The 24,713-nt window shown below is 41.2% G+C and overlaps 1 protein-coding gene across 1 annotated transcript in view; it reads left to right on the top strand.

Annotated features, from left to right (window-relative positions):
* PLCD3 (phospholipase C delta 3) overlaps positions 1-24,713 on the top strand; it is a 55,003-nt gene that overhangs the window by 7,543 nt on the left and 22,747 nt on the right. The window contains exons 2-5 of the mRNA XM_075177339.1: positions 11,999-12,157; positions 12,488-12,716; positions 15,106-15,235; positions 19,258-19,483. Of these exons, the coding sequence (XP_075033440.1) occupies positions 11,999-12,157; positions 12,488-12,716; positions 15,106-15,235; positions 19,258-19,483 (744 nt within the window). The remainder of the gene's footprint in view (positions 1-11,998; positions 12,158-12,487; positions 12,717-15,105; positions 15,236-19,257; positions 19,484-24,713) is intronic.

The following is a 24,713-nucleotide window of genomic DNA, read 5'->3' as shown; positions in this document are numbered from 1 at the left end:
AAGTAACACAAGTAAATTTCGCAGGCTGATTTAAATGATCTGTCAACTGTATTTGGAGCATGTTATTCCTAAGGCACAAACAACGTAATATACACCAGTGAGTCACAACACTTGATTTACTGGATTGGATTGTGCAGTGGAGTCTCCATCTGTAGAACTGGTCACCATTTATCACGATTGAACAACAACTGACAAGTTCCACGTGATGTAATCCGCTTCATTCCCTTTGGGTAGTTCTTTTACTGTAGAAAGTGGCAACCAACATGCAATATACCCATATCCGCCACATGTGCTGAGCATAGCTAGATTTAGCATTAGGCAAAGAAGGTCTGTGCTTAAGGGCAGAAAGTCCTACAGACCACTGTGTGAGAGCCAGACATTCATTTTCCATCAGCAACAAAATATGAAGTGTGGGATTGTGTCATGAGTTTGACTGAGGTATGAAAATGTGCAGGTTACTTTCAAAATAGGTATCCTCTCAGATAGGACAGCCAGACCTACCTAATGTTCTGTGTCTTCTTTGGCAATCACACATAGTCGTGTATGATGTTCTCCCATTAGCAAAGATTACTTATAGACTTTCAGATGGCTATAAAGACAATCAGACCTAGGGAATATTATATATAAAACATAGATGTGGCCTGAAAAATGGCGCCAGTGGTTGTGTGTTCAAGGGATCCTATTAGGTAAATCCAGCCCTGCTCTTGAGCCTGACTTTTATCTTTCAACTACACACACATGTACTTTTCTCTGTTTTTAAAAATGTCATAGGCTTTTTCCTCCCCATGCCATGTCCAGGGGGTAAATGTATCAAGCTAGGAGTTTCTGGCAGGTTTGAAAAGTGGAGGTGTTGCCTATAGCAACCAATCAGATTCTTGTTATCATTTATCTAGTACATTCTACAAAATGATAGCTAGAATCTGATTGGTTGCTATAGGCAACATCTCTACTTTTCAAACCCGTTGGAAACTCGCAGCTTGATACATTTACCCACAGGAGTATGAAGAATATGTAAATCCTCATTCCCTCTTTTTCCGCACCTGTACCTGTAATTTTCTAAAGAAAAACGCTCATAGACTATTTTAGAATCCCATTCAAGTGAACAGAGAGCTGTTTCAGATGAATCGCAAAGTGTTTCGGATATTCCCTTAAGGACACAGTGTTACTGTGCACCAAAAATAAAAATGTTTTTTTGTTTTTAGTTAGTATAAATATAATATATATCTACCAAGGCTAGCATAGTTATTATGTTTAGCCAACATTAATATCACCAACTGTAATTAGTTTGAGAAATTACAGTTATTCACTTTATCCACACAAGGTTAAATAAAACATTTACTTCAAGGTAGAATTAGAGTAAAGAAATAATATTATGTATTATAAAACCTAAAATAAAGTGTGTTTGCAGCTTATATTTTATGACATTTATTTGTGGATAATATTGATCTGTTCTCATTCCTTCTTTGGTATTCTGTATTTACTTACTGGATGAACTGCATACTATGCTATACTTGACTATCATCATCATCACCATTTATTTATATAGCGCCACTAATTCTGCAGCGCTGTACAGAGAACTCACTCACATCAGTCCCTGCCCCATTGGAGCTTACAATCTAAATTTCCTAACATACACAGACAGACACACAGACTAGGGTCAATTTGATAGCAGCCAATTAACCTACTAGTATGTTTTTGGAGTGTGGGAGGAAACCGGGAGCACCAGGAGGAAACCCACGCAAACACGGGGAGAACATAGAAACTCCACACAGATAAGGCCATGGTCGGGAATTGAGCTCATGACCCCATCGCTGTGAGGCAGAAGTGCTAACCACTTAGCCATTCGTGCTGCCCGCAATAGTAAACCTACCTGCCAGCAATACAGATTTTCAAGGTACAATCCTGATTTCAGATGGACAGAAGGGTCATGTCATGTGTGTGGTTTAGGTACATAGGGGTGTGGCCTAATGTATCCTGATTTTCAAACTCAGAACATTGGGAGTTGTCCTTGCGTTATACAGCTCACTGATAATGAACTGTCTTCCCATTCCCAACATTCATCTTTCTCACGAAGCTCCCAGAACATTAATGCTGTCTGTCCCGGTAGATGTTATAGTGCTGACTTATCCCTTCTTTTGTCCTTCCCTGTGCTCAGGTTTCGTTTTATACAACAAAAATCAGGTGGGGATGGAAAGTGACAGCTGTAAAGCTGGCCACACAAGATAATACCCTCCTTGTTTGTCTAATCGCTGAACTACAGGATCTATGTCCAATTTAGTCACATATACATGAGGACCTAATTATACAGTTGGCTGCTGATAAAAATTATTATATTGTTCTCTTATGGTTATATTGTTTCAACATTTGCGGAAACCCACACATGCAGCTATTTTAGGTGACTTTCTTTGAAGTCAGCCACATTACTACGTGTATGGCCGCCTTAGCTCATGCTGCTTTGAGTGAGCCATCGGCATAATGCTATGAGTGTTCTGCAAGAGGAAAAACAGGAACACAGGTCAATGAGCAGTTTTATTTAACTATAGTCGTTGTCTCGTGCACTTGACATGGTAAATAAATGAACTTGGAGTTAAAGGGACACGGAGCCTGGGAACAATGCAAGACTGCAAAAAATTATAATAATGAAATAAATATTTTTGATTTTATATAAATTTATTTTCATTAACTGCCACTTAACTAAATTAGCCAAATGTAGAAGTTGATTTTGCTCGTTAAGGCATCTTCTTGCAACATACCATGAGAGCAATTATATTTGACTTTGTATGCAACCTTGTTATCCATTTCACTGCAAGCTACTGTCATCTGTTATAAGTGATTTAGGCTCTGAAATGTACGTTTGTGTTCTTTTATAATGCTGCTGGCTGTACGCACAATTAGATCCGGTTATTCAGCCTGAATGCAGAAGGACCATATCTGTGTCCAATTGAATCCATAGTTGCGTACTCTCCTGTAATGTCTGGGAGATTCCCAAGTTAGGGAGCAGTCATTTCTCCTGGAGAGAATGTGTGGATAGCTAAACAGAATAGGTCCAGAAGGTCTATTCAGCCACATGTGGCCCAATATGTGCATTAATCTGTTGGCTACACACATACTCAGTTTTGTTTTTGGAGAATGGAGTCAGCAGCATATTGTAATATCAGAGACAGAAGGGCTTATTTCACTTCATTGAAAAAAATGAGATTTTATTTTGCAGACAGAGATTATTTAAATGAGATAGCGGGAGTGTAAGGGGCATTTAGGAAGGCAGTGCCCATTTTACGAGTAGGCACAGTCTTTTCCTTCCCGCAGAAGGACATGATTTTTTTGGCTGTTTAGAGGTGCTCCGTCATCCCTATAATGTCAGTGGCATGCATATTGCATCTTCCAATTGCAATTTAGGGGACCTATATTCTAAAAACCTACCAGCACACAAAAGTGGCACATGGACTAATGGCAGTTCAGATGTCCCCTCACTCTCATGGTTTAAGTTCAAATCGAGCAGTATTTCAAATGGATGTAGAAGTAGCACCAAAGTGGAAGTAGCTTTGAGATGTTATTACTGTTTCTACAATGTGCATTTTCCCACATTATCTTGCAAATGTAGGTGCACATTGATTTTATGGGGTTGTTTCCATAGATCAGAAGGGGCCATGTACCTTGATATTAGCTCACATTTTTTGAGGATTATAAAATATCCTGATTGCATTTAGGTGCAAAATTAGCAATGAACTACAAGTCGCTTTTATCTGTTTAGTGAATTAAACAATGAATGCAAGTGATGGGTTGCTGTGGTAACTGCAGATTTTCTCCAAAATACAATGTTAGTAAATGAACCCTAAAGGCTGAAAGCAGCTTCAAACATTGAAGTCTATGGGCTAGATTTACTAAACTGCTGGTTTGAAAAAGTGGAGATGTTGCCTATAGCAACCAATCATATTCTAGCTGTTATTTGTTTAGTACATTCTACAAAATGACAGCTAGAATCTGATTGGTTGCTGTAGGCAACATCTCCTCTTTATCAAACCTGCAGTTTAGTAAATATACCACTATGTGTTGCTGGGTATTACTGGTATAATGTGGTCAACCCTGGCATAATATGCACAATGCTGTTTTAATGTAAGCACAGATATTTTGAGGTATAATTTGGGCACTTATGGCACTGCTGTCCTGGTACTGGTATTAGTAGTTTGGTCTGTAATGGCATAGTGTGGGCATTGCTGGCTGAACATGAGCACTACTTAATCTGCATATTTATGCACCATTATTTGTGCTAGACAAAAAAACCTACCTACCCCCCGAGCCACAAGCACATATTTGCATATCTAGACCTTAAAGTTGTGCATTGGATCTCAATTTATTGTTATTTCCCCATCTCAGTAAATTATTCTGCAGTAAAGTGTCTCTAGATTTTGTTTTTGATCAGTGTTGATAATTAGGGCTTCTACTGTCTAACACTGGCAGACAGTGAGACAGCTGGGCAGACTTGTAGAGTTGGGACACATTTACATCCCAGGAACAGGAAAAGAATCATGCATGAAAACTGCATTTATGTGCATATGTTCAGTTGGACGCGTCCAGCCCTACAACGCTAGTATGTGTGCAAGGATTACCTCAGTGGCAACATGTGTGCTTGCGCATCAAGATAACATAGAGAAGCGAGATGCGGCTTAGCAGTGTTAGTAGCAAATGCTAAATTTGCATTGCCCTATTTTGTGCACGTTTTAATAATCTAATGAAGTGTCATATACATAATAGAACATATTGTCTTGATAGTAGTAATAAATGTGAAAGTCACATTTACCATATAAAATATAATTAAATACAAATGCAAAATACAAATTCAATTCTGTTAAATTAAGTAAAATAAAATTAAATGCAAAAAATCTGGTATTTTCCCCTTTAAAGGTCCCATGGGAATCTTCTTTCCTGCCATAGTTCCTGTGCTCAGCCTCTTCTTACTTTCCCCTTTCCTCCCCCTACCCACCTCAGTCGTGAAGAGTTGTCAAGTGTAAAGCTGGGTACACACTACACTGTTTTCGTCCAATAATCGGCTCAAACAGCCGACATACGACCGCTCATTCAAAAGTCGGGCCAGTGTGTGCAGTGACACGATGGTCGAAAGTCTGCCCAAATGGACGATTATCGCCTCATTTGGTTGGTCGTACCATTTAATATTTTCGGTCCAATCTCGTTTCCGTTGTGTAGTGTGTATAAACTTCCGACTGATCCACAACAGTGAGTACGAAATTACAGTCATTGCTCACGACAACTTGGCTGTAAAAAGTCGCTAAAGGGACGTCCGCTCTTTTCCTTTTATCGTCCTAAACAAGGCTACTGTGTATGCAGTCCATGGACCGAGCGATCGGATCATCGATCGCATGTAAAATCGCTTGGCATAAAAAGCTGGTTGAAATTTCTGTAGTGTGTACCCAACTTTAGATGCAATAAAATTAAGATGCATACGGACTTATGTGTACGCATTATTTATGCATACGTGCAAAATGGAAATGCGTATTTTTCCAAATTAATACAGATGTACGTCTTAACTCTTCCTGAGGCCTTTGGTGTGCAGAAATGCACTGTGTGGATTGGTGGATTCATACATAAGGGGAGGGGCATGATGTCTCAGCTGGTCACATGACTGCCTTCTCAGATTTTTGGCCAGTATCAGAACCCATTAAAACACTGTCTTAAAGAAGTAGGGAGAGTTGCAGCTGTCTGTAATGGAGTGATGAGATAATATTTTATTTTTGAACAGCTGCAGTGGAAAGTCAAGTTAACACTGAGCAATGTATTTTAGTATCATGGTTCATATCTTAAAATTTATTTTTGGGTTTAGTGACTGTCAAGTTTTATTGCATGTGAGATTGACTGATATATTTTCGAACTCGCTTGATACATGTTTTTTACCAGGAGGCTACAGAAAAGTTAAGAACGTTAACAACAATAAAATCATTATCAATTGGAGAATGTACATTTAAAAAAAATGTGTGGGATTCTAAAGGGGTATTATGTTCAAAATATATTCCATTATATATCATGTACTAATGTATCCTGTATCTAGGCTTTACTAATATTGTTTATAGTAAAAAGTAAGCCATATTTATTAAAGAGACTGACCACCTTCTTACAACTCCTACTTATGTGGTATCTATATCTGGACCCATATAGAAGTCTACTGGGATTGCAACCATTGTCATAATAGAGATGTTCATATACTAAATATTTTATTTCATACTTTCCTTCCCTAACAGAGTGGCCGTGATCTGATTGCCGAAACCACTGCCGTCCAGGAGATACTCTAAATATTGTAAAAAAACAAAGCAAAAGACAAACACAGTCTAGGAGAATGAACAAACAAACCTAAAGTTTCAAATATCTTATATAAATTCAATTTAATCATATTAAAAATAGTTGCATGGTTTGCTCTGATACAACAGTTTTTAATCAATGTAATGAATTAAATGAAATATAGAAGATTTTTATATTCTGATATTTGATATTTTTAGACTTGATTGTCCATTGCCCTGGAGTGCGTCCATCTTTTTTGGGAGTCAGCCAATGGCTCACAAGAGTGTCTTGTTGGTGTTTACACCTTTGTTTCGCGTGACAGACTCATCCTTCTGATGCTCTGCAATGGATCATCCTTTTGTTGCAGAACAATTTTGAATTCCAGCTCTGCCAACACCTCATATATCGAGACCACTGATTGGATGGCTGGCACAACAGTAGTTGCGCCACACAAACAGTAGTCTTGACACCTGATGAGCTGTCATTGCTAAACTTTAAAACTCCTCTGTGGCTAGAGAACAAGAGGTATTGGGAAGAGGGATTGTATAATAGGAACTGCATCTCAGCTTGCTGTCGTTCTGTTAGCTGTAGTGAGAAATGGGTGCCTTTAAATATTTCTTATGTGTGGGATAATTCCTTTAAATGACATCCTTTCAGGTAACTTGGAAAACTTTCAAACTGTCTAAGAATTCCATACCTTGGAATGCGGAAGTAATACACCACTTGTCACATGAGCGGCTTCTTTTCAGTGCCAAACCTTTTAAAAATATTTTTTTTTTTATTGTTTTGCCCTTGCTGTAATAGAGTTGTGCCGTTTATAGGTAGGGTTGACCTGTGAGGTCACTGTCTATGGAGCAATGTTTTCATGCCGGGACACATTGCAGATACATAGTATGTAATTGTCACTAAACATTGAGGATTGCAGATAGAACAAGAAAAGTGGTATGTGCTAATATCAATATGTATTGAAAAAGATATTCATATCACTCTGTGTGTTTCATAGCATTTTCTCTTTCTACAAGTTTTAGTATAAGTTAGAAAAAGTATTTTTAAGCAATCTTCGATCATTAATTCACCAATGGCCCAAATTTAGCTGACTGTAATCTCGTTCTTGATACTTTATTGATTAAACACAAATAAAGTATTGCTGGATAAGTTGTTGATCATTCATACAGAAGTTATTTTAGTTACAGGATGAACATGCATTATTATTTTTAGCAACAGAGTGAGGGTTGGGAGCTATACCTACATTGCAGAACTGGATTGACAGCTTGGAGCTTGCTGGAGTTTGTACCTTATGAGTGTATAAATGCTAAACACAAACAAGTACAAATACAAACCATAGAAATACTGGTTTGCAAATCAAGTCACACAATGAGTATTATGGCACTCTGTGGCGCTGTGTCGGGCATTCATGTCCAGTCATTATACACATTGGTGCACTTCTTTTACATACACACTTTGTTAAACGACCAGCAACACCAAAATAGAAAATTCTTATATACGTTTAAATTTGACAGTTCTCTTTTATTGTAGACGTCCTTCGACTTTTTTTTTATGACATTTGACCTTGAGATATTTAAACCTCTTAAATCCAGCAGTAACACTTTCTATTTAAATTAATTTAATAGTATTGATTATCATTTCGATATGCATATAAAGGTCTGAAGTCAGCTTATTTTTATAAAATATTTTGGACCATTTAAAGCAAATATAACTTTTTAACAAATCAATATAAAGTTAGCCCTTCAAAACAACATAATCATTTCTATAGTGTTTGGATGCCACACACGTGAATGGTTCAATTGATATGATCCTACATTTTACAAATGCAGAATCCTATTCGTTTCTTAGGCTACCTGATAAACATTAGTAGCAATTAACTGAGTAGTGTTTAATGTTTATCACTAAAATATAATTGTTTGTCTAATATAAGGCAAAAAGCAGTTACTGATTTAAAAACAAGGGATAAAGGACCTAATTTAAAAGGAGCACTGGAGTCACATCACAAATTACTTTGGTTTTCCATCAGTGCACCTGTATGGACCACCCAGCACGCTCTAAGCCTCATGTCTTCTCTCAGTGCCTCTGCAAACTAGAGGTGCACCAAGGTGTTTGGAGAGGCAGAAAAGTCTGAAGAAGTGGACTGTACAGAAGTGTTAATGTCACATCAAAGTCCACATTTCCACCATTTTTGTATTGATAGCAGGACTGCTGTGAATTTGAATATTATTTATTACATTGTTTGAAGCATGCCTATAAATGTGCTTCCCTGCAGAAGTGCATATCCTTATTCCCACTCACACTGAAAATTCAGCACCATGGAGGATATAATCGTTAATAGATATTAATCATAGCAAAATATAACAACATTATATTACAGTTAAAACATACAATATATAGATAGATATCTTACTATTATCTCAGGAATTACAAAATGAATCCATACCATAGTTTAATGGGAGTAAAGACAACAGAGTGAGAGTAATTAGTAAGTCACGGACCCCATACTCTGATCCAGGATTACTAAGTGCTCAATAAGGCAAAGGTTATTGATATTGGATTTTCATCTATAGGTTACATGCAAGTAACAATTACAAGTAATCATTACTTAGTGATGTCTCTGACTGCTAGGGAATTGATGGATTGCAGTTTTATGTAGATTGCATCAGCCCATGAGATGGCGGCCATTATGGCTTGTAGGCAATAGGTACACTAAAGGTTTAGTTATCACATACCACGACCACTCAACAATAATAAAAACTGGATAGTAGTTACAGGAGACTTTTCCTGTTTTGGATAAACCTGCTTTCTAGTCCATTAAGACATTTTGTAAACAAAAACAAAGTCCTTGAGAATGTTTAGTTAGACATTCCACTCCGCTCAGAAGACGTTGCTCTCTTATTAGTCAGCCCATGTTTAATTGATTCAACTGTTGTATAAAGAGTCATCTCTTGTAAATTGCTTCCTGCAACCATTGAACATATTCTGTGTCTTAAACATACCGGATATACCTTTAACCCTTTCTTATATACGGACAAAAACTACATTGCAGGTAGCTGTTGGGTAACAGCAAGCATACCTCCCAACATTTTAGGTTTGAGAATAAGTACAGTGCCTTCAAAAAGGGGCAATGTTATGTCATACTGGGGGGTGTGACTATGTTACATGGTACCATAGCCCCACCAACCCTTCCTCACTAAAATCACTCCTGCTTTGCCAGACGCAGTATCCTCTCGCACTGTGAGCTGGACACCTCACCCTGCAGTCCAGGTAGCCAGGTCAAAAATCCACATCCATCAGTGTGTTAGCATGAACAAAATATTGAGCTTTGTATAACATAGATGTTGGTACTTTCAATAGAAATCCCCCTCTTTTTCAGGCATTGGGGAACATGTCTGATGCCTGAAGAAGATAGAAAGGATTAAATTGATTGAATGAAGCTTGTATCTTTACCTTGACAGCATCTTCTGATTATTAATCATATTAATGCATATTAATCAGCCTTGGTGGTGAGCTATTTGGGAATCTTAGCCTGACCAATCATGTAGCTGTCTCATCTGTCAAACTGAAAAGGTCGATTGACTGTGAAATTATGAATTGTTGACTGAGAAAATCCAGACATTATTAATTCTGTATTAGTCATTCTAATAGGGAAGCACTGAGCTGGACCTGTTGGATAGGTTCTGTTTATCCAAATGTATAGATGGGGAAATTGGATAAGATCCAACTGTTTGGCCTCTCAGGTACAGCAGCTGGATCACTTCCAGGGTCACTCGCACACAGGCCAATAGAGGCCATCTGTGGTCATCTTCTGACTGCAGTTACAGAAACAAGCCCAATTATGATGCTATTGATTTTGATATAATCATTATTGGGCCTCAAGGACATTTTCAGGCTATGCACACTGTGTTAGGCATAATTGTCCAATATCGCCTGTGATACTGCAGCATATATGGCAAGCATTTCACTGTATAGAGCACCAGAATAGAGCAATGCTAGAAAACATTCTAGTTACAGAGAATATAGTGTTTTGGCACAGATTGGCAGTTTTTTTTCCATCCTTTCAATACTCATGTTCTACTTGCCTCTTTCTTCTTCCCACCACCTTGCTCTCATCCTTCCATTCCCTCCTATATTTTCCTTCCATTTTCTCAGAGCACATTCCAAGCTTTTGTTACCGCATCATTCATTGTACATTCTATTCCTTCCCTTTATTGTCCCGCCTATACGCCACATTGTTTTGCTTATATTATCTTTCCTTTACTTTCCCTAGGCTTCCCAGGTGTCTCCAATGTTAGTTTGTGGTCTTGCTCTCTAAACAGTTTGTGATGGAGATGCTATGTGATCTGCCTAAACAGACTGGACAAATATACAAACCTGTTTCATTGCACACGATACAAAACTATTATTCTGTGAGGAAGGAAGGCTTGAAGTGAGAGAGTTGTTATTCTACCCAATTGACCCTTTAATCTACTACACTACTCAGTTATCACCACAGTTTAAACATGGACATAAAAAGCCATCCATACTTCTGTCATATCCTAAACATGTAACTCGTCTCAGGCCGCCCCAGGCTAACACACTTGTAGCGCCCCTCGTCTTCCACATCAGGCTAATACACGGTAGATAAAAACAAACACTGCTTAATTTAAAATCCAGCTTCCTTCCCACCCCACTCTCCACCACCATTGTTTGTTTAAAAAGTACTGTATTTTCAAAACTCAGCTCCACTTGGCTTTTTAAATGGGTCACAGCAATCCTTGTCATTCATTTAATTTTCATTAAAATCAGAACTGTACAGCAGAACGGAGGCATAAACAAGCGCTATTGAGGATGAAGGTGTGAAGCAGGAAGGAGCTGTCACACCTGCTCCTATCGCATCCTTGTCTCTCCTATTCATTTATACTCAAGTGTCACCCAAGGATTACTCATTGTCTTCAGCCTTGACCATAGAAATATGTCAAGAATCAAACCTTACTATATTTTTCTTTCATGTTTTCTTTTACTTTGTAGAACAACTATTCTTTTTTAAATATTTTAAAACTAATTTCAGTTTATACCTCTTCCTGTCACAATTTTGCACCCCCAAAAATGTAGCACCCCTCTTAAGCCCTAGTGCCCTAGGAATCAGCCTATTGTATAATCAGACCCTGATTATTACCCATGTCCCAAAACTTGTTATTTAAAGGGGTTGACCACTTTTGGACAAACACTACTCTGTATGTCCTGCTCTCCTCATTGTAGCTGATGGGAGGGGGGTCCTCACCTGTGGTCCCCACAGCTCAGTTTGACTGATGGCAGCGAAACACCACAGAATAACTCTGTTCTGGAAGATTGAATGGATGGACTGAGTCATTCTGCATTGTGAATGGTTGTGGCTGCCTTCAGACAAATAGCGCAGTCTGGCTTCTGATATCAGGTAACACCAATGGTCCCAGGATCCCACCTGTTTGTTACACGAGGAATATATACAGATGAGGGGTTGGTCAAAGCTTTAACATCTCTCTTATCTTTTATATGTATCTCCATCTTTTAGTAATTGTACAGTCTATGATGTAAATGGTGATTGACAGTAGAAATAATAATACAATGTTAAGTAAATGATTTCCACCTATCACTGTTATTATCTATCTTGCTCTTTTCGTTTGTCCCTTTAAACAACAGTGAGACTTCTTACATCTATTTGGTATCTTCTGTTTTTCTGCAGCCCTCTCAGAGGATGAAGATGTGAACACCATGCTTCTTGGCTCCCAGCTCTGGAAGATTAAGCCAGGATGGCGGCAGCAAAGACTTTATCGGCTTGAATCTGACGGGATGACCATCTGGTATGAAAGCCGAGCAAAAAAGGCACGTTCCAAACAGATCTGTGAGTACCTATGGGCATAAGCAAAGTACACGCAGGGATGTGCCCGACGCACATCGCTGGCACGCACTACTGTATGTATTCAAAATGTGGCATGCTGTAGGTTTAAGAAATATTTAGCAGGTAAGGTTCGCATTTTAGGATTCAGAAACTAGGGTCAGAAGAGCTAAGCTTGGTAATTTTATAATGACCTTTTATTGATTTATTATCTAATACTATTTGCATAGCTTTACTTATATTGAATTAGTTTTACTATGTCGTTCCGTCCTTATTTTGTTTGAATTTAAATGTGTGTTTCTCCATCCAAATCTCTTACTGTCTTTTCTTCTACAGTCTCTGTTCTGCACATTGAGTCTGTGCGTGAGGGGCGACAGTCAGAAGGGCTCCGGAAAAATGGCCTTCGTTTTCCAGAGAGCTGTTGTTTCAGTATTTCCTTTACGGGAAGGAGAAGAAACTTAGACCTGGCTGCAGCTAATGATCAGGAGGCCAATAGCTGGGTGCAGGGACTGCGGAAACTCATGGAAAGAGCTGTGGTGATGAGCCAGAGAGAGAAGTTGGTTCAATATCCTGATGCAAATATATGGAAGCATGAAATGGTTGAGAGGTTTAGTGGTGGTTGTGCCTGCACATCAAACTCAGTCCTCAAGACAGGCCTTGTTTTCAGGATTTCTGTCTGTAGCAACAAATGGGATAATTACTCACCCAGAAAAATAGATGAACTCACCTGCTCATGATTAATGAAATCCTGAAAACATGAACTTAAAGAGGAGGATCGGGATCTGTAGACTTGTTCGACTTACCTGTGAACAAGCTGATTTAAAAAAAACATGTCTGTCAAGGGGAATCTGTGTGGTAATGCTTCACACACATCACCAATGGCCTTACTAAGATTATAGCGGCATGTTAGATTGAAGCAATGCCAGTTTAGGTAACCAAACCAGCGGCATTTCATACTTAACGATACCAGAGCCTAGGTATCCTGAGATTGCTATGAGCATACTATAACAACAGCACACAAATATTTGTATCTAAAGATATATGCAGTGTGGTGTAGAGCACACTGCATATATCTGCATAGTCTGTATGTATGTGTTTTAGAGAATTTAGACTGTAAGCTCCAATGGAGCAGGGACTGATGTAAATGATATCTCAGACAATCACATTAGTCTGTAATGGCAGATACACGTGTTCTAGTGGGAACAGCCAAGCTTTCTTGCTACTAGGCAAACAAGTTCAGGTTTAAAGACTCCAGGGGATATATTTACTAAACTGCGGGTTTGAAAAAGTGGAGATGTTGCCTATAGCAACCAATCAGATTCTAGCTGTCATTTTGTAGAGTGCACTAAATAAATGAAAGCTAGATTCAAACAAATTCTAAAGCATTAGATTTACTTTCATGTCAATTAGAGCTAAATCTGATAAGTTCTGTAAGGACAATTTATTTTGTGACCACTGATCACAGTATTATCTTGTTATATATTAATAGCTATCTTGAAGACATGTGCAGCCAGAATTCAATACACAAAGGACATAGTGAGACTTCACCCGTTATAAATAATTTGGTTGAGATTGTGGCCAAACACAGCTCTATGTATTCCTAGGTATTTTCTACACAGCATTCAGTTTGTGTTTGCTGCTGGATAATTATACTGTTCCAAAATCAGCATGCTTAGCGTATGAATCATGAATGTATGGTTATGATATACCTTACACAATATGAGCATTGAATATTATATGATAAGTTTGACATATTATCCTTGCACTTTATGATGTACATGTATAAGAAAAAAGTGTCACTACCGCACCATATTCCATTAGTATGGCTGTAGACTCCCTTCCATATTTAAAATGATAACAGTTTCTTAACTTTTCTTGCATTTTATAGGGAGATGCTACTACTATACCATTGGGTACATGGAAGCAGAGAACAGGTTTTATTGAGGTGGTGCACTTAACAGCCAATACATTTTGTAGCGTATCTGAATTAAATTTATTAATAAGCAAATCGTTACTGTTAATTCATTAAAAATGATAAGATAATAGAGAAAAAGTGAAAAGTTGAAATACTCTTGAGTGCTCAGTGAAAGGTGAAAATACAAGCAGTGAAAATAAAAAGTTGCTAAGTGTTAGTTAGATCATACAGTTATTTCAATGATAGTCCTAATCAGTATCTGATTGAGAGGTTAGCAGAGAATGTCTGCCTTATTTTATTTATCTCATTACACTTAATTCTTAGAAGGAAGTGGTAAATATATTTATTCTTTTATCCACTCCTCATTATATTTATATTAGATAAGTGTAAATTTCACTACTTACATCTGCCCTGTAGCTGGTGAAAGTGATACAGCTGAAAACCATGTACCTGAGACATGCCCAGAGCTTGATACGAACAGATGTGCATATGCCCAATCTTGGTACTCCCTTACCATACTTTGACTACGTGCATAAGCCTCTTCCCTCCTGTGTTCCGTCTTTGAAATCGTAGGCTGTTGGAAGTGTGCTTTGTGTTCGAAGATGAATTGCATACATATATAAATACCTTATGATGATGATACACTTGCTTTCACTGGCGTACAGTCTGTTTCCGGGTATGCACAGAGCAATTTTACGCATAATAAGGCATGTTATTGGCATTTACATTCCTTAATGACTTAGGCACCTTGTCTTTCTGCATATATTATCACTGAGCAGCTGAAGTTGAAAGCAGGACTTTGAATTAAAAAGTCCCATACCTATAATTGGAGATCTGCTTTCACATAATGTTCATGGTATAGTTTATACAATACAGCCAAGTGCATGCAGAAGAGCAGTAGGATGTATGTGATTTAGAGCTAGAGTTTACAGCCCGGTGTATTCCAGCAAGCATGACCGATATGTCATGAAGGGCTGGTTAGGTCATTTCCATATATCCCTGTGTCTTCTATGCATTGTCTTCCTTGACTGAGCTCCATTTGGATCCGGGATTATCTGCATCAAGCCGACAGAGATGGGGACGAAAAGATGAGTTTTCAAGAAGTGAAGCACATGCTGAGGATGATAAATATTGATATGAATGACATCTACGCCTACACGCTCTTTAAGGTGACACCATTGAGCTTTTCTATGTTGTACGTGTACATATGCAGGAATGTAGCTATAATGAGGCAACCTATGGCAGCTCTCTTTTGTACTGTAGATGATTGTTTGGGGGCAGCAAAATGAATGAATTAAAAAGGTGATTTTAATTGCTGTTAAAATATAAATTAGTGGCTTCTACTTTGTGGATATAATAATGATTAGTGACACTATTCGTGATCTATCGTGTACATTATACTCGTGTACAAGTGTGTATAGATGTTTTTGTAAGAGATTAAAAGAAAGCCACTTCACTTGCAGCATATATGTTGTGTAATATTGTTTAAATATTTTTATACAGAAACATTGGTTATATATACTGCTCCACAAAATAATAATCCTGTGTTATAGTGGGAGTGACGTACTCGGTGTCACTTGTGAAGTCCTTGTGGGTATGGCATGGGCAAGACTTCTAGTCATTCAATGTTGTATCTGTGCCAGTGGTTATTAAACACTTATCCTAGGCCTTGCACACCATTGCCACCAATATATGCTGTAAACTGTATTCTATATACTGTAAACTGTATATATCGGTGGCAATGTTGTAGAAGATCTGTCATGTGTGAGTCTCTCACAATGACTTCTCCGTAGTAAAACCTATAGTTTTATTTATAAACCCCAGTTACAGCAGTATCAATCAACAATAGCATTAAATGCAATTCCAAATGGTGATCCATACGCTTAAACTCCACTCTGACCCTCTATATATGTTGTGCGCTTTGCTTAGCTGTAATCACCATGGTCATAACAACAAAAAAATATTTGTTATAATGTGTAACTCCTCCTAGCTCCCTCCTGGCTGATATCTCTTGCATCCAAACCCTGCTAGTTGATTAACAAGCAGGCCTCACAATAAATAAAGACATGTTTTAAAAGGTCTTTCCTTTAAAGATTGTCAGAAGGGGCAACACTGAGAAAAGATTGAGGCTTCCTTCTCAGCAGAATGTAGTGTAGGTATATAAAACTTTCTTACTGCATTGCTGCTGTAAGAGGCCATTCCAGCCATCATGCAAGTGCGTTCCCACTAAACTTCAGGAGCAGTCCCAGATATGTGGAAAGACCAGTAGGGCAGCAGGGTGGCTTAGTGGTTAGCACTTCTGCCTCACAGCACTGGGGTCATGAGTTCAATTCCCAACCATGGCCTTATCTGTGTGGAGTTTGTATGGTCTCCCTGTGTTTACGTGAGTTTCCTCCGGGTGCTCCGGTTTCACTCCAAAAACATACTAGTAGGTTAATTGGCTGCTATCAAATTGACCCTAGTCTCTCTCTGTCTGTCTGTGTGTGTGTTAGGAAATTTAGACTGTAAGCTCCAATGGGACAGGGACTGATGTGAGCGAGTTCTCTGTACAACGCTGCGGAATTAGTGGCACTATAAAAATAAATGGTGATCATGATGATGATGACCACAATGTCCCTAATCTCAAATTGCTTTATAATTAGACCTCAGATCTCTGCTGACTTTACAATGCAGACCCCAGATCTCTGCAGACTTTACAATGCAGACCCCATATCTCTGCTGACTTTACAATGCAGACCCCAGATCTCTGCTGACTTTACAGTGCAGACCCCAGATCACAGCTGACTTTCAACAGATCTCTGCTGACTTTACACTGCAGACCCCAGATCTCTGCTGACTTTACAATGCAGACCCCAGATCTCTGCTGACTTTACATTGCAGACCCCTAGATCTCTATTGCTTTGCAGTCCCTTTCTGTCTCTCTTGGCATGAAAGAGAGGAAGTGCCACAAAGCTGACATATGCACTATGTGCATATGTAGGCCATTCACCAACCAGTGCAGGGATTGTCTATGTGCATATGTACACCATTCACCAATCAGTGCAGGGATTGACTAGTGTTATTCGACACTCTGGTGAATGCCTGGCACTATTCATCTATCAGAGTACTAGAAGCCGTCTTGTGGTTACTGGCCACATTTGATTGGTGGATGATTGGCCTTAGCAACCAGTTGAATGCTGAATTCTGCTGGAATGATGACTTGATTCCAAAGAGACTTAGTATTCCAGCACTCTAATTAATAGAGTGATCTGGGTAGTACTTTGCTCATTTTGTACATTGTTCTTATTTCTTTTATTTTGTATATTAATAAGCAATTATTTAGATATTAACAACCTTGAACCATGGGCTCAATTTGAGCTGAATTATTTCTTTTTTTATAATTTGCAAATGGGATTCAGTAGGGATTGGGGGGATTGAAGGTTGCAAAGGTTAGCGTATGGTGCGGCTAGTAAAAGGTTGCCTGTGGCAGAAGATATGTGCATTTGGACCTCTTCATCACAGGGAAGGGCAATGTGAGATGCTGCCGATCTATCGTGGGCCAGTCCCCTTTGCTTGCCTCCATGATCAGAAGTTGTCAGCATCGCCTGACGATTGCTTTACAATTATACTGAAGCTGCCTCAGCCTGTGGTCTTTTTGGCAGAAACTGGTGACTATATTTAGACTGCCCGAGCGGCACACACCCAATCACTCTGCTAGCTTGAGCATCTGCCAGAGTCAGTGCAACAGCAAGTGTCCTTAGCATGTTCTCTGCTTGATAATAAGTTAACTCCTTGAGACTCTAAATGCTAAACAAGCTGACTATGCACAGTACTACTTCTATTTTGTTTTTCTTTTACTGTGGATGCATTTCACAACATCTGTTCTTTGTATATTGTATAAGTTATTGAAGAATATTATAAGCAGGTGTATTGATTGGCTGAGGACTGAGATGGTTCCAGTCAACATGTCTGTAGGCCACTGTGATGTCTCCTGCTCTCTGTTTCTAACGTATTGACAACATGTGGACGTCACTAAGTAACATCTGACTCCAAATATATATATTATTTTTTATGTGAAGAATAGTAATTAATCAGATGATTGCTTCTATTTTCTAAGCTGTACAAACATTTACAGTCAAAGGGCCTGAGTCATTAAGGAGAGCAAAGCAAAAAAAAAAAGGAGTAATTTTGCACCTAGGCAAAACCATGTTGCATTGGAGGGGGAGGTAAATATAAAATGTGGGGACAGATTTATAGTTAGGGTAGGGCACGGCTAGATCAACTATAAATTTCAGTGTAGAAATAAAGCTATCAAGTATTTGTGTGCTACATGAAAAAGCCATACATGCCCACTTTTAAGATTTCTCCCCCGGGAGATCGGGGGAGAAGTTATGTGGCTTAATGATGCAATTAAGCCCCGCCCCCTCCATTCACTGCCGTGAATTTCGCCAAATTTCGGGATTTTTACCTACTCTTCCGGGAGTCCGTGAGGACTCCACGAAGTTCGGGGGCCTCCCGGGAATTCCGGGAGAGTAGGCAGATATGGAAAAAGCAGCCGGTATTTTCCTTGCATACAAAATAATAAACTAATTTACACCCCTTGAATTGTAACATTGTTTGTCCAGGAGAAAATGTACTCCTTTATTTTGCCTTGCTCTCCTTAATAACTCAGGCCCAGAGTCTAGTTGAAATTTTTCCTGTGTACCAGATTTTAGAAATACCGTCTGTATGCTGTGTAACTCGTGCCCATAGATGTTATGGATCATATACAGAAAGTAACCCCTAACTGTGAAGAAAATATATACAGTATGTTCCCTTTAATAGCAGATAGGACGGGATGTGACTTGATCAACATTAGTCTACATTTACTTTTTTGTAGTTACCATTTGTCCAAATGTTCAGATGTGTAAACAGTTTACACGATTTCCAAGCTCTATGTTTTCATTGAAATTACTTAATTGTTACAGTCACCTCCTAATGTAACCACATACAATACACATTTGTTCACAACTCTACCAGAAATGAATAGGATAACATGTAAGATCTTAAGATTGCTCCACCCACATAAAGATTTTTATTATACCAATATTTTGATTGTACTGAATTCTGTAGTTTCACATGATTACGGCACACACGGTACAATGTGATTGTGTTAAGAGAAAGACACTTATCAGATTTAATGTAAAATCAACCCGTTTTCTTCCTTCTATAGAAGTGTGATCGCTCCAATACAGATACCCTGGAAGACTGTGAAATAGAGGAGTTTTGTACTCAGCTCATGCATCGGCCAGAGCTGGAAGAGATATTTCACCGTTACTCTGGAGAGGACCGAGTACTGTCTGTAGAGGAGCTGCAGGAGTTCCTGCAGCATCAAGGAGAGAAGGCAACTGTGGAGAGAGCGCGAGAGATTATCCACAAGTACGAGCTTAATGAAAAAGGTAGATTGCATGGCATTTTTCATTACCCTGACAAGTAAAGTAGTAAAAAGGTCTGGTTATAAAAAATGGAGTGCATAAATTGCTAATGCAGCTCTGCACTGTGGAAATGTTATAATCCAAAATTCATGGTTTAGAGCAGGGGTAAGCATCCAGTAGCTCTCCAGGTATTTTGGAACAACAAATCCTAGAATGGGCATATTGGGAGTTGTAGTTTCACAAAAGTTGGACAGCCACATGTTGCCCAAGCTTGGTTTAAAGGAAATACCACTTGTAGGACACATAGATATGGTTTAGGTTTCTTAGGTTAGTGGGAGCCACAGGTAGCATGTTAGTATTGGGACATTATTGAATAATGATTCATCTAATGATATAGGGGTAAATGTATCAAGCTGCGAGTTTCCTGTGGGTTTGAAAATTGGAGATGTTTCATTTGCTACCACTCAGATTCTAGCTGTCATTTTGTAGAATGTACTAAATAAATGATAACTAGAATCTGATTGGTTGCTATAGGTAACATCTCCACTTTTCATACCTGCAGCTTGATACATTTACCCCATAGAGATATCAGAAAAAAAATGTAACTTTAAATAAATTATATTGCCTTACATAGGAGGTTTTGAACAAAGAACAACATTACATAGATACAAAATACATAACTACAAACATCAAAATTACATAATTACAGCCCACAAAATTACATAATTACGTAATGAAAACACTAGGAGAGAGGGCCCTGCTTGTGAGAGCTAGCATCCTAGAGGGGAGTTGCAGACACAAAGTGGGGGAAGCTGAGTTGGGGCAGACGTTGGCATGTGGAGGTGGCAGAGTTAGGAGGGGGGCTGATGGGCATTAATGAAGAGGTGAGGTTTTAAGGCACGTTTGAAGCCTTGGAGACTGATGGATAGCCTAAATGGGCGTGGAAGTGCATTCCAAAGGTTGGGAGCAGTGCAGAAGAAATCCTGAAGGCCGGAGTGGGAAGAGGTAATCTGTGGGGAGGTTAGGCAGCAGTCAATAACAGTCATTAGCAGAGTGAGTGTGTGTAGAAATGATTGTAGATGTAGTGTGGTGAACAGTGGTTGAGGGCTTTGTAGGGTGAGGGGTTTGAACTGGATTCTGTAGTGCAGTGGTTCTCAAACTTTTTAAGTTTGTGGCACCCCTAGAGTCTCCATAATTTTTTCAAGGCACCCCTTCAAAATAATTACCAAGCAGTCCTGTTTTATAAGTAGTTCGGTAAAAATAACATAATATGTATTTAGGTCAGGACAGAAATACTTAGTAAATTGTTTGCAAAAATAATACACATAAATCCAAGGGAAAAGAATATTTTTATATATTTTTTTTCAATTATATTTCTGTCAAAGAATAATTTACAGCTAATATTAACCGGAATAAGAGCAAACAACATAAAACAACAGGTACAAAAATCATCACACTGTGCCCCTTCATCTTTACACTGTGCCCCTTCATGATCACAATGTGCCCCCTTCCTCCACACACTCTGTGCCCCCCTTCCTCCACACACTCTGTGCCCCCCTTTATCCTCACACTCTGTGCACCCTTCCTCCTCACACTCTGTGCGCCCCTTCATCCACACACTCTGTGCCCTCCTTCATCCTCACACTCTGTGCCCTCCTTCATCCACACACTCTGTGCCCTCCTTCATCCTCACACTCTGTGCCCTCCTTCATACACACACTCTGTGCCCTCCTTCATCCTCACACTCTGTGTCCTCCTTCATCCTCACACTCTGTGCCCCCTTCATCCACACACACTGTGCGCCCTTCATCCACACACTCTGTGCACCCTTCATACACACACTCTGTCCCCTCCTTCATCCACACACTCTGTGCCCTCCTTCATCCACACACTCTGCGCGCCCTTCATACACACACTCTGCGCGCCCTTCATCCACACACTCTGTGCAACCCTTCATCCACACACTCTGTGCAACCCCTCATCCACACACTCTGTGCAACCCTTCATCCACACACTCTGTGCGCCCTTCATACACACACTTTGTGCCCCCTTCATCCACACACTCTGTGGCCCCTTCATCCACACACTCTGTGCCCTCCTTCATCCACACACTCTGTGCCCTCCTTCATCCACACACTCTGTGCCCTCTTCATACACACACTCTGCTCCCTTCATCCACACACTCTGTGGCCCCTTCATCCACACACTCTGTGGCCCCTTCATACACACACTCTTTGCCCTCCTTCATATACACACACACTCTGTGCCCCCTTCATCCACACACTCTGCCCCCTTCATCAACACACTCTGTGCCCTTCTTCATCCACACGCTCGGTGCCCCCTTCATCCACACACACGGCGCCCCCTTCATCCACACACTCGGTGCCATCTTCATCCACACATGGTGTGCCCTTCATCCACACACTCGGTGCCCCCTTCATCCACACACTTTGTGCCCCCTTCCTCCTCACACTCTGTGCGCCCTTCATACACACACTCTGCGCACCCTTCATACACACACTCTGTGCCCCCTTCCTCCTCACACTCTGTGCGCCCTTCATACACACACTCTGCGCGCCCTTCATACACACACTCTGTCCCCTCCTTCATCCACACACTCTGTGTCCTCCTTCATCCTCACACTCTGTGCCCCCTTCCTCCTCACACTCTGTGCGCCCCTTCATCCACACACTCTGTGCCCTCCTTCATCCTCACACTCTGTGCCCTCCTTCATACACACACTCTGTGCCCTCCTTCATCCTCACACTCTGTGCCCTCCTTCATCCTCACACTCTGTGCCCTCCTTCATACACACACTCTGTGCCCTCCTTCATCCTCACACTCTGTGTCCTCCTTCATCCTCACACTCTGTGCCCCCTTCATCCACACACACTGTGCGCCCTTCATCCACACACTCTGTGCACCCTTCATACACACACTCTGTCCCCTCCTTCATCCACACACTCTGTGCCCTCCTTCATCCACACACTCTGCGCGCCCTTCATACACACATTCTGTGCAACCCTTCATCCACACACTCTGTGTAACCACTCATCCACACACTCTGTGCAACCCTTCATCCACACACTCTGTGCCCTCCTTCATCCACACACTCTGTGCCCCCTTCATACACACACTCTGTGCGCCCTTCATACACACACTTTGTGCCCCCTTCATCCACACACTCTGTGGCCCCTTCATCCACACACTCTGTGCCCTCCTTCATCCACACACTCTGTGCCCTCCTTCATCCACACACTCTGTGCCCTCTTCATACACACACTCTGTGCCCTCTTCATACACACACTCTGTGGCCCCTTCATACACACACTCTGTGGCCCCTTCATACACACACTCTTTGCCCTCCTTCATATACACACACTCTTTGCCCTCCTTCATATACACACACACTCTGTGCCCCCTTCATCCACACATTCTGCCCCCTTCATCAACACACTCTGTGCCCTTCTTCATCCACACGCTCGGTGCCCCCTTCATCCACACACACGGCACCCCCTTCATCCACACACTCTGTGCCCCCTTCATCCACACATGGTGTGCCCTTCATCCACACACTCGGTGCCCCCTTCATCCACACACTCTGTGCCCCCTTCCTCCTCACACTCTGTGCGCCCTTCATACACACACTCTGCGCGCCCTTCATACACACACTCTGCGCGCCCTTCATACACACACTCTGTCCCCTCCTTCATCCACACACTCTGTGTCCTCCTTCATCCTCACACTCTGTGGCCCCCTTCATCCACACACTCTGTGCCCTCCTTCATCCTCACACTCTGTGCCCTCCTTCATACACACACTCTGTGCCCTCCTTCATCCTCACACTCTGTGCCCTCCTTCATCCTCACACTCTGTGCCCTCCTTCATACACACACTCTGTGCCCTCCTTCATCCTCACACTCTGTGTCCTCCTTCATCCTCACACTCTGTGCCCCCTTCATCCACACACACTGTGCGCCCTTCATCCACACACTCTGTGCACCCTTCATACACACACTCTGTCCCCTCCTTCATCCACACACTCTGTGCCCTCCTTCATCCACACACTCTGCGCGCCCTTCATACACACACTCTGCGCGCCCTTCATCCACACATTCTGTGCAACCCTTCATCCACACACTCTGTGCAACCACTCATCCACACACTCTGTGCAACCCTTCATCCACACACTCTGGGCCCTCCTTCATCCACACACTCTGTGCCCCCTTCATACACACACTCTGTGCGCCCTTCATACACACACTTTGTGCCCCCTTCATCCACACACTCTGTGGCCCCTTCATCCACACACTCTGTGCCCTCCTTCATCCACACACTCTGTGCCCTCCTTCATCCACACACTCTGTGCCCTCTTCATACACACACTCTGTGCCCTCTTCATACACACACTCTGTGCCCTCTTCATACACACACTCTGTGGCCCCTTCATACACACACTCTGTGCCCCCTTCATCCACACACTCTGCCCCCTTCATCAACACACTCTGTGCCCTTCTTCATCCACACGCTCGGTGCCCCCTTCATCCACACACACGGCGCCCCCTTCATCCACACACTCTGTGCCCCCTTCATCCACACATGGTGTGCCCTTCATCCACACACTCGGTGCCCCCTTCATCCACACACTCTGTGCCCCCTTCCTCCTCACACTCTGCGCGCCCTTCATACACACACTCTGTGCCCCCTTCCTCCTCACACTCTGCGCGCCCTTCATACACACACTCTGCGCGCCCTTCATACACACACTCTGTCCCCTCCTTCATCCACACACTCTGTGCCCTCCTTCATCCACACACTCTGCGCGCCCTTCATACACACACTCTGCGCGCCCTTCATCCACACACTCTGTGCAACCCTTCATCCACACACTCTGTGCAACCCCTCATCCACACACTCTGTGCCCTCCTTCATCCACACACTCTGTGCCCCCTTCATACACACACTCTGTGCGCCCTTCATACACACATTGTGCCCTCTTTATCCACACACTTTGTGACCCCTTCATCCACACACTCTGTGCCCTCCTTCATTCACACACTCTGTGCCCTCCTTCATCCACACACTCTGTGCCCTCTTCATACACACACTCTGCTCCCTTCATCCACACACTCTGTGCCCCCTTCATCCGCACACTCTGTGGCCCCTTCATACACACACTCTTTGCCCTCCTTCATATACACACACTCTGTGCCCTCTTCATATACACACACTCTGTGCCCCCTTCATCCACACA

This window comes from Mixophyes fleayi, chromosome 6, assembly GCF_038048845.1.
Source record: "Mixophyes fleayi isolate aMixFle1 chromosome 6, aMixFle1.hap1, whole genome shotgun sequence".
NCBI classification, from domain to species: domain Eukaryota; kingdom Metazoa; phylum Chordata; class Amphibia; order Anura; family Limnodynastidae; genus Mixophyes; species Mixophyes fleayi.
This window is presented reverse-complemented; position numbering and strand designations above follow the sequence as displayed.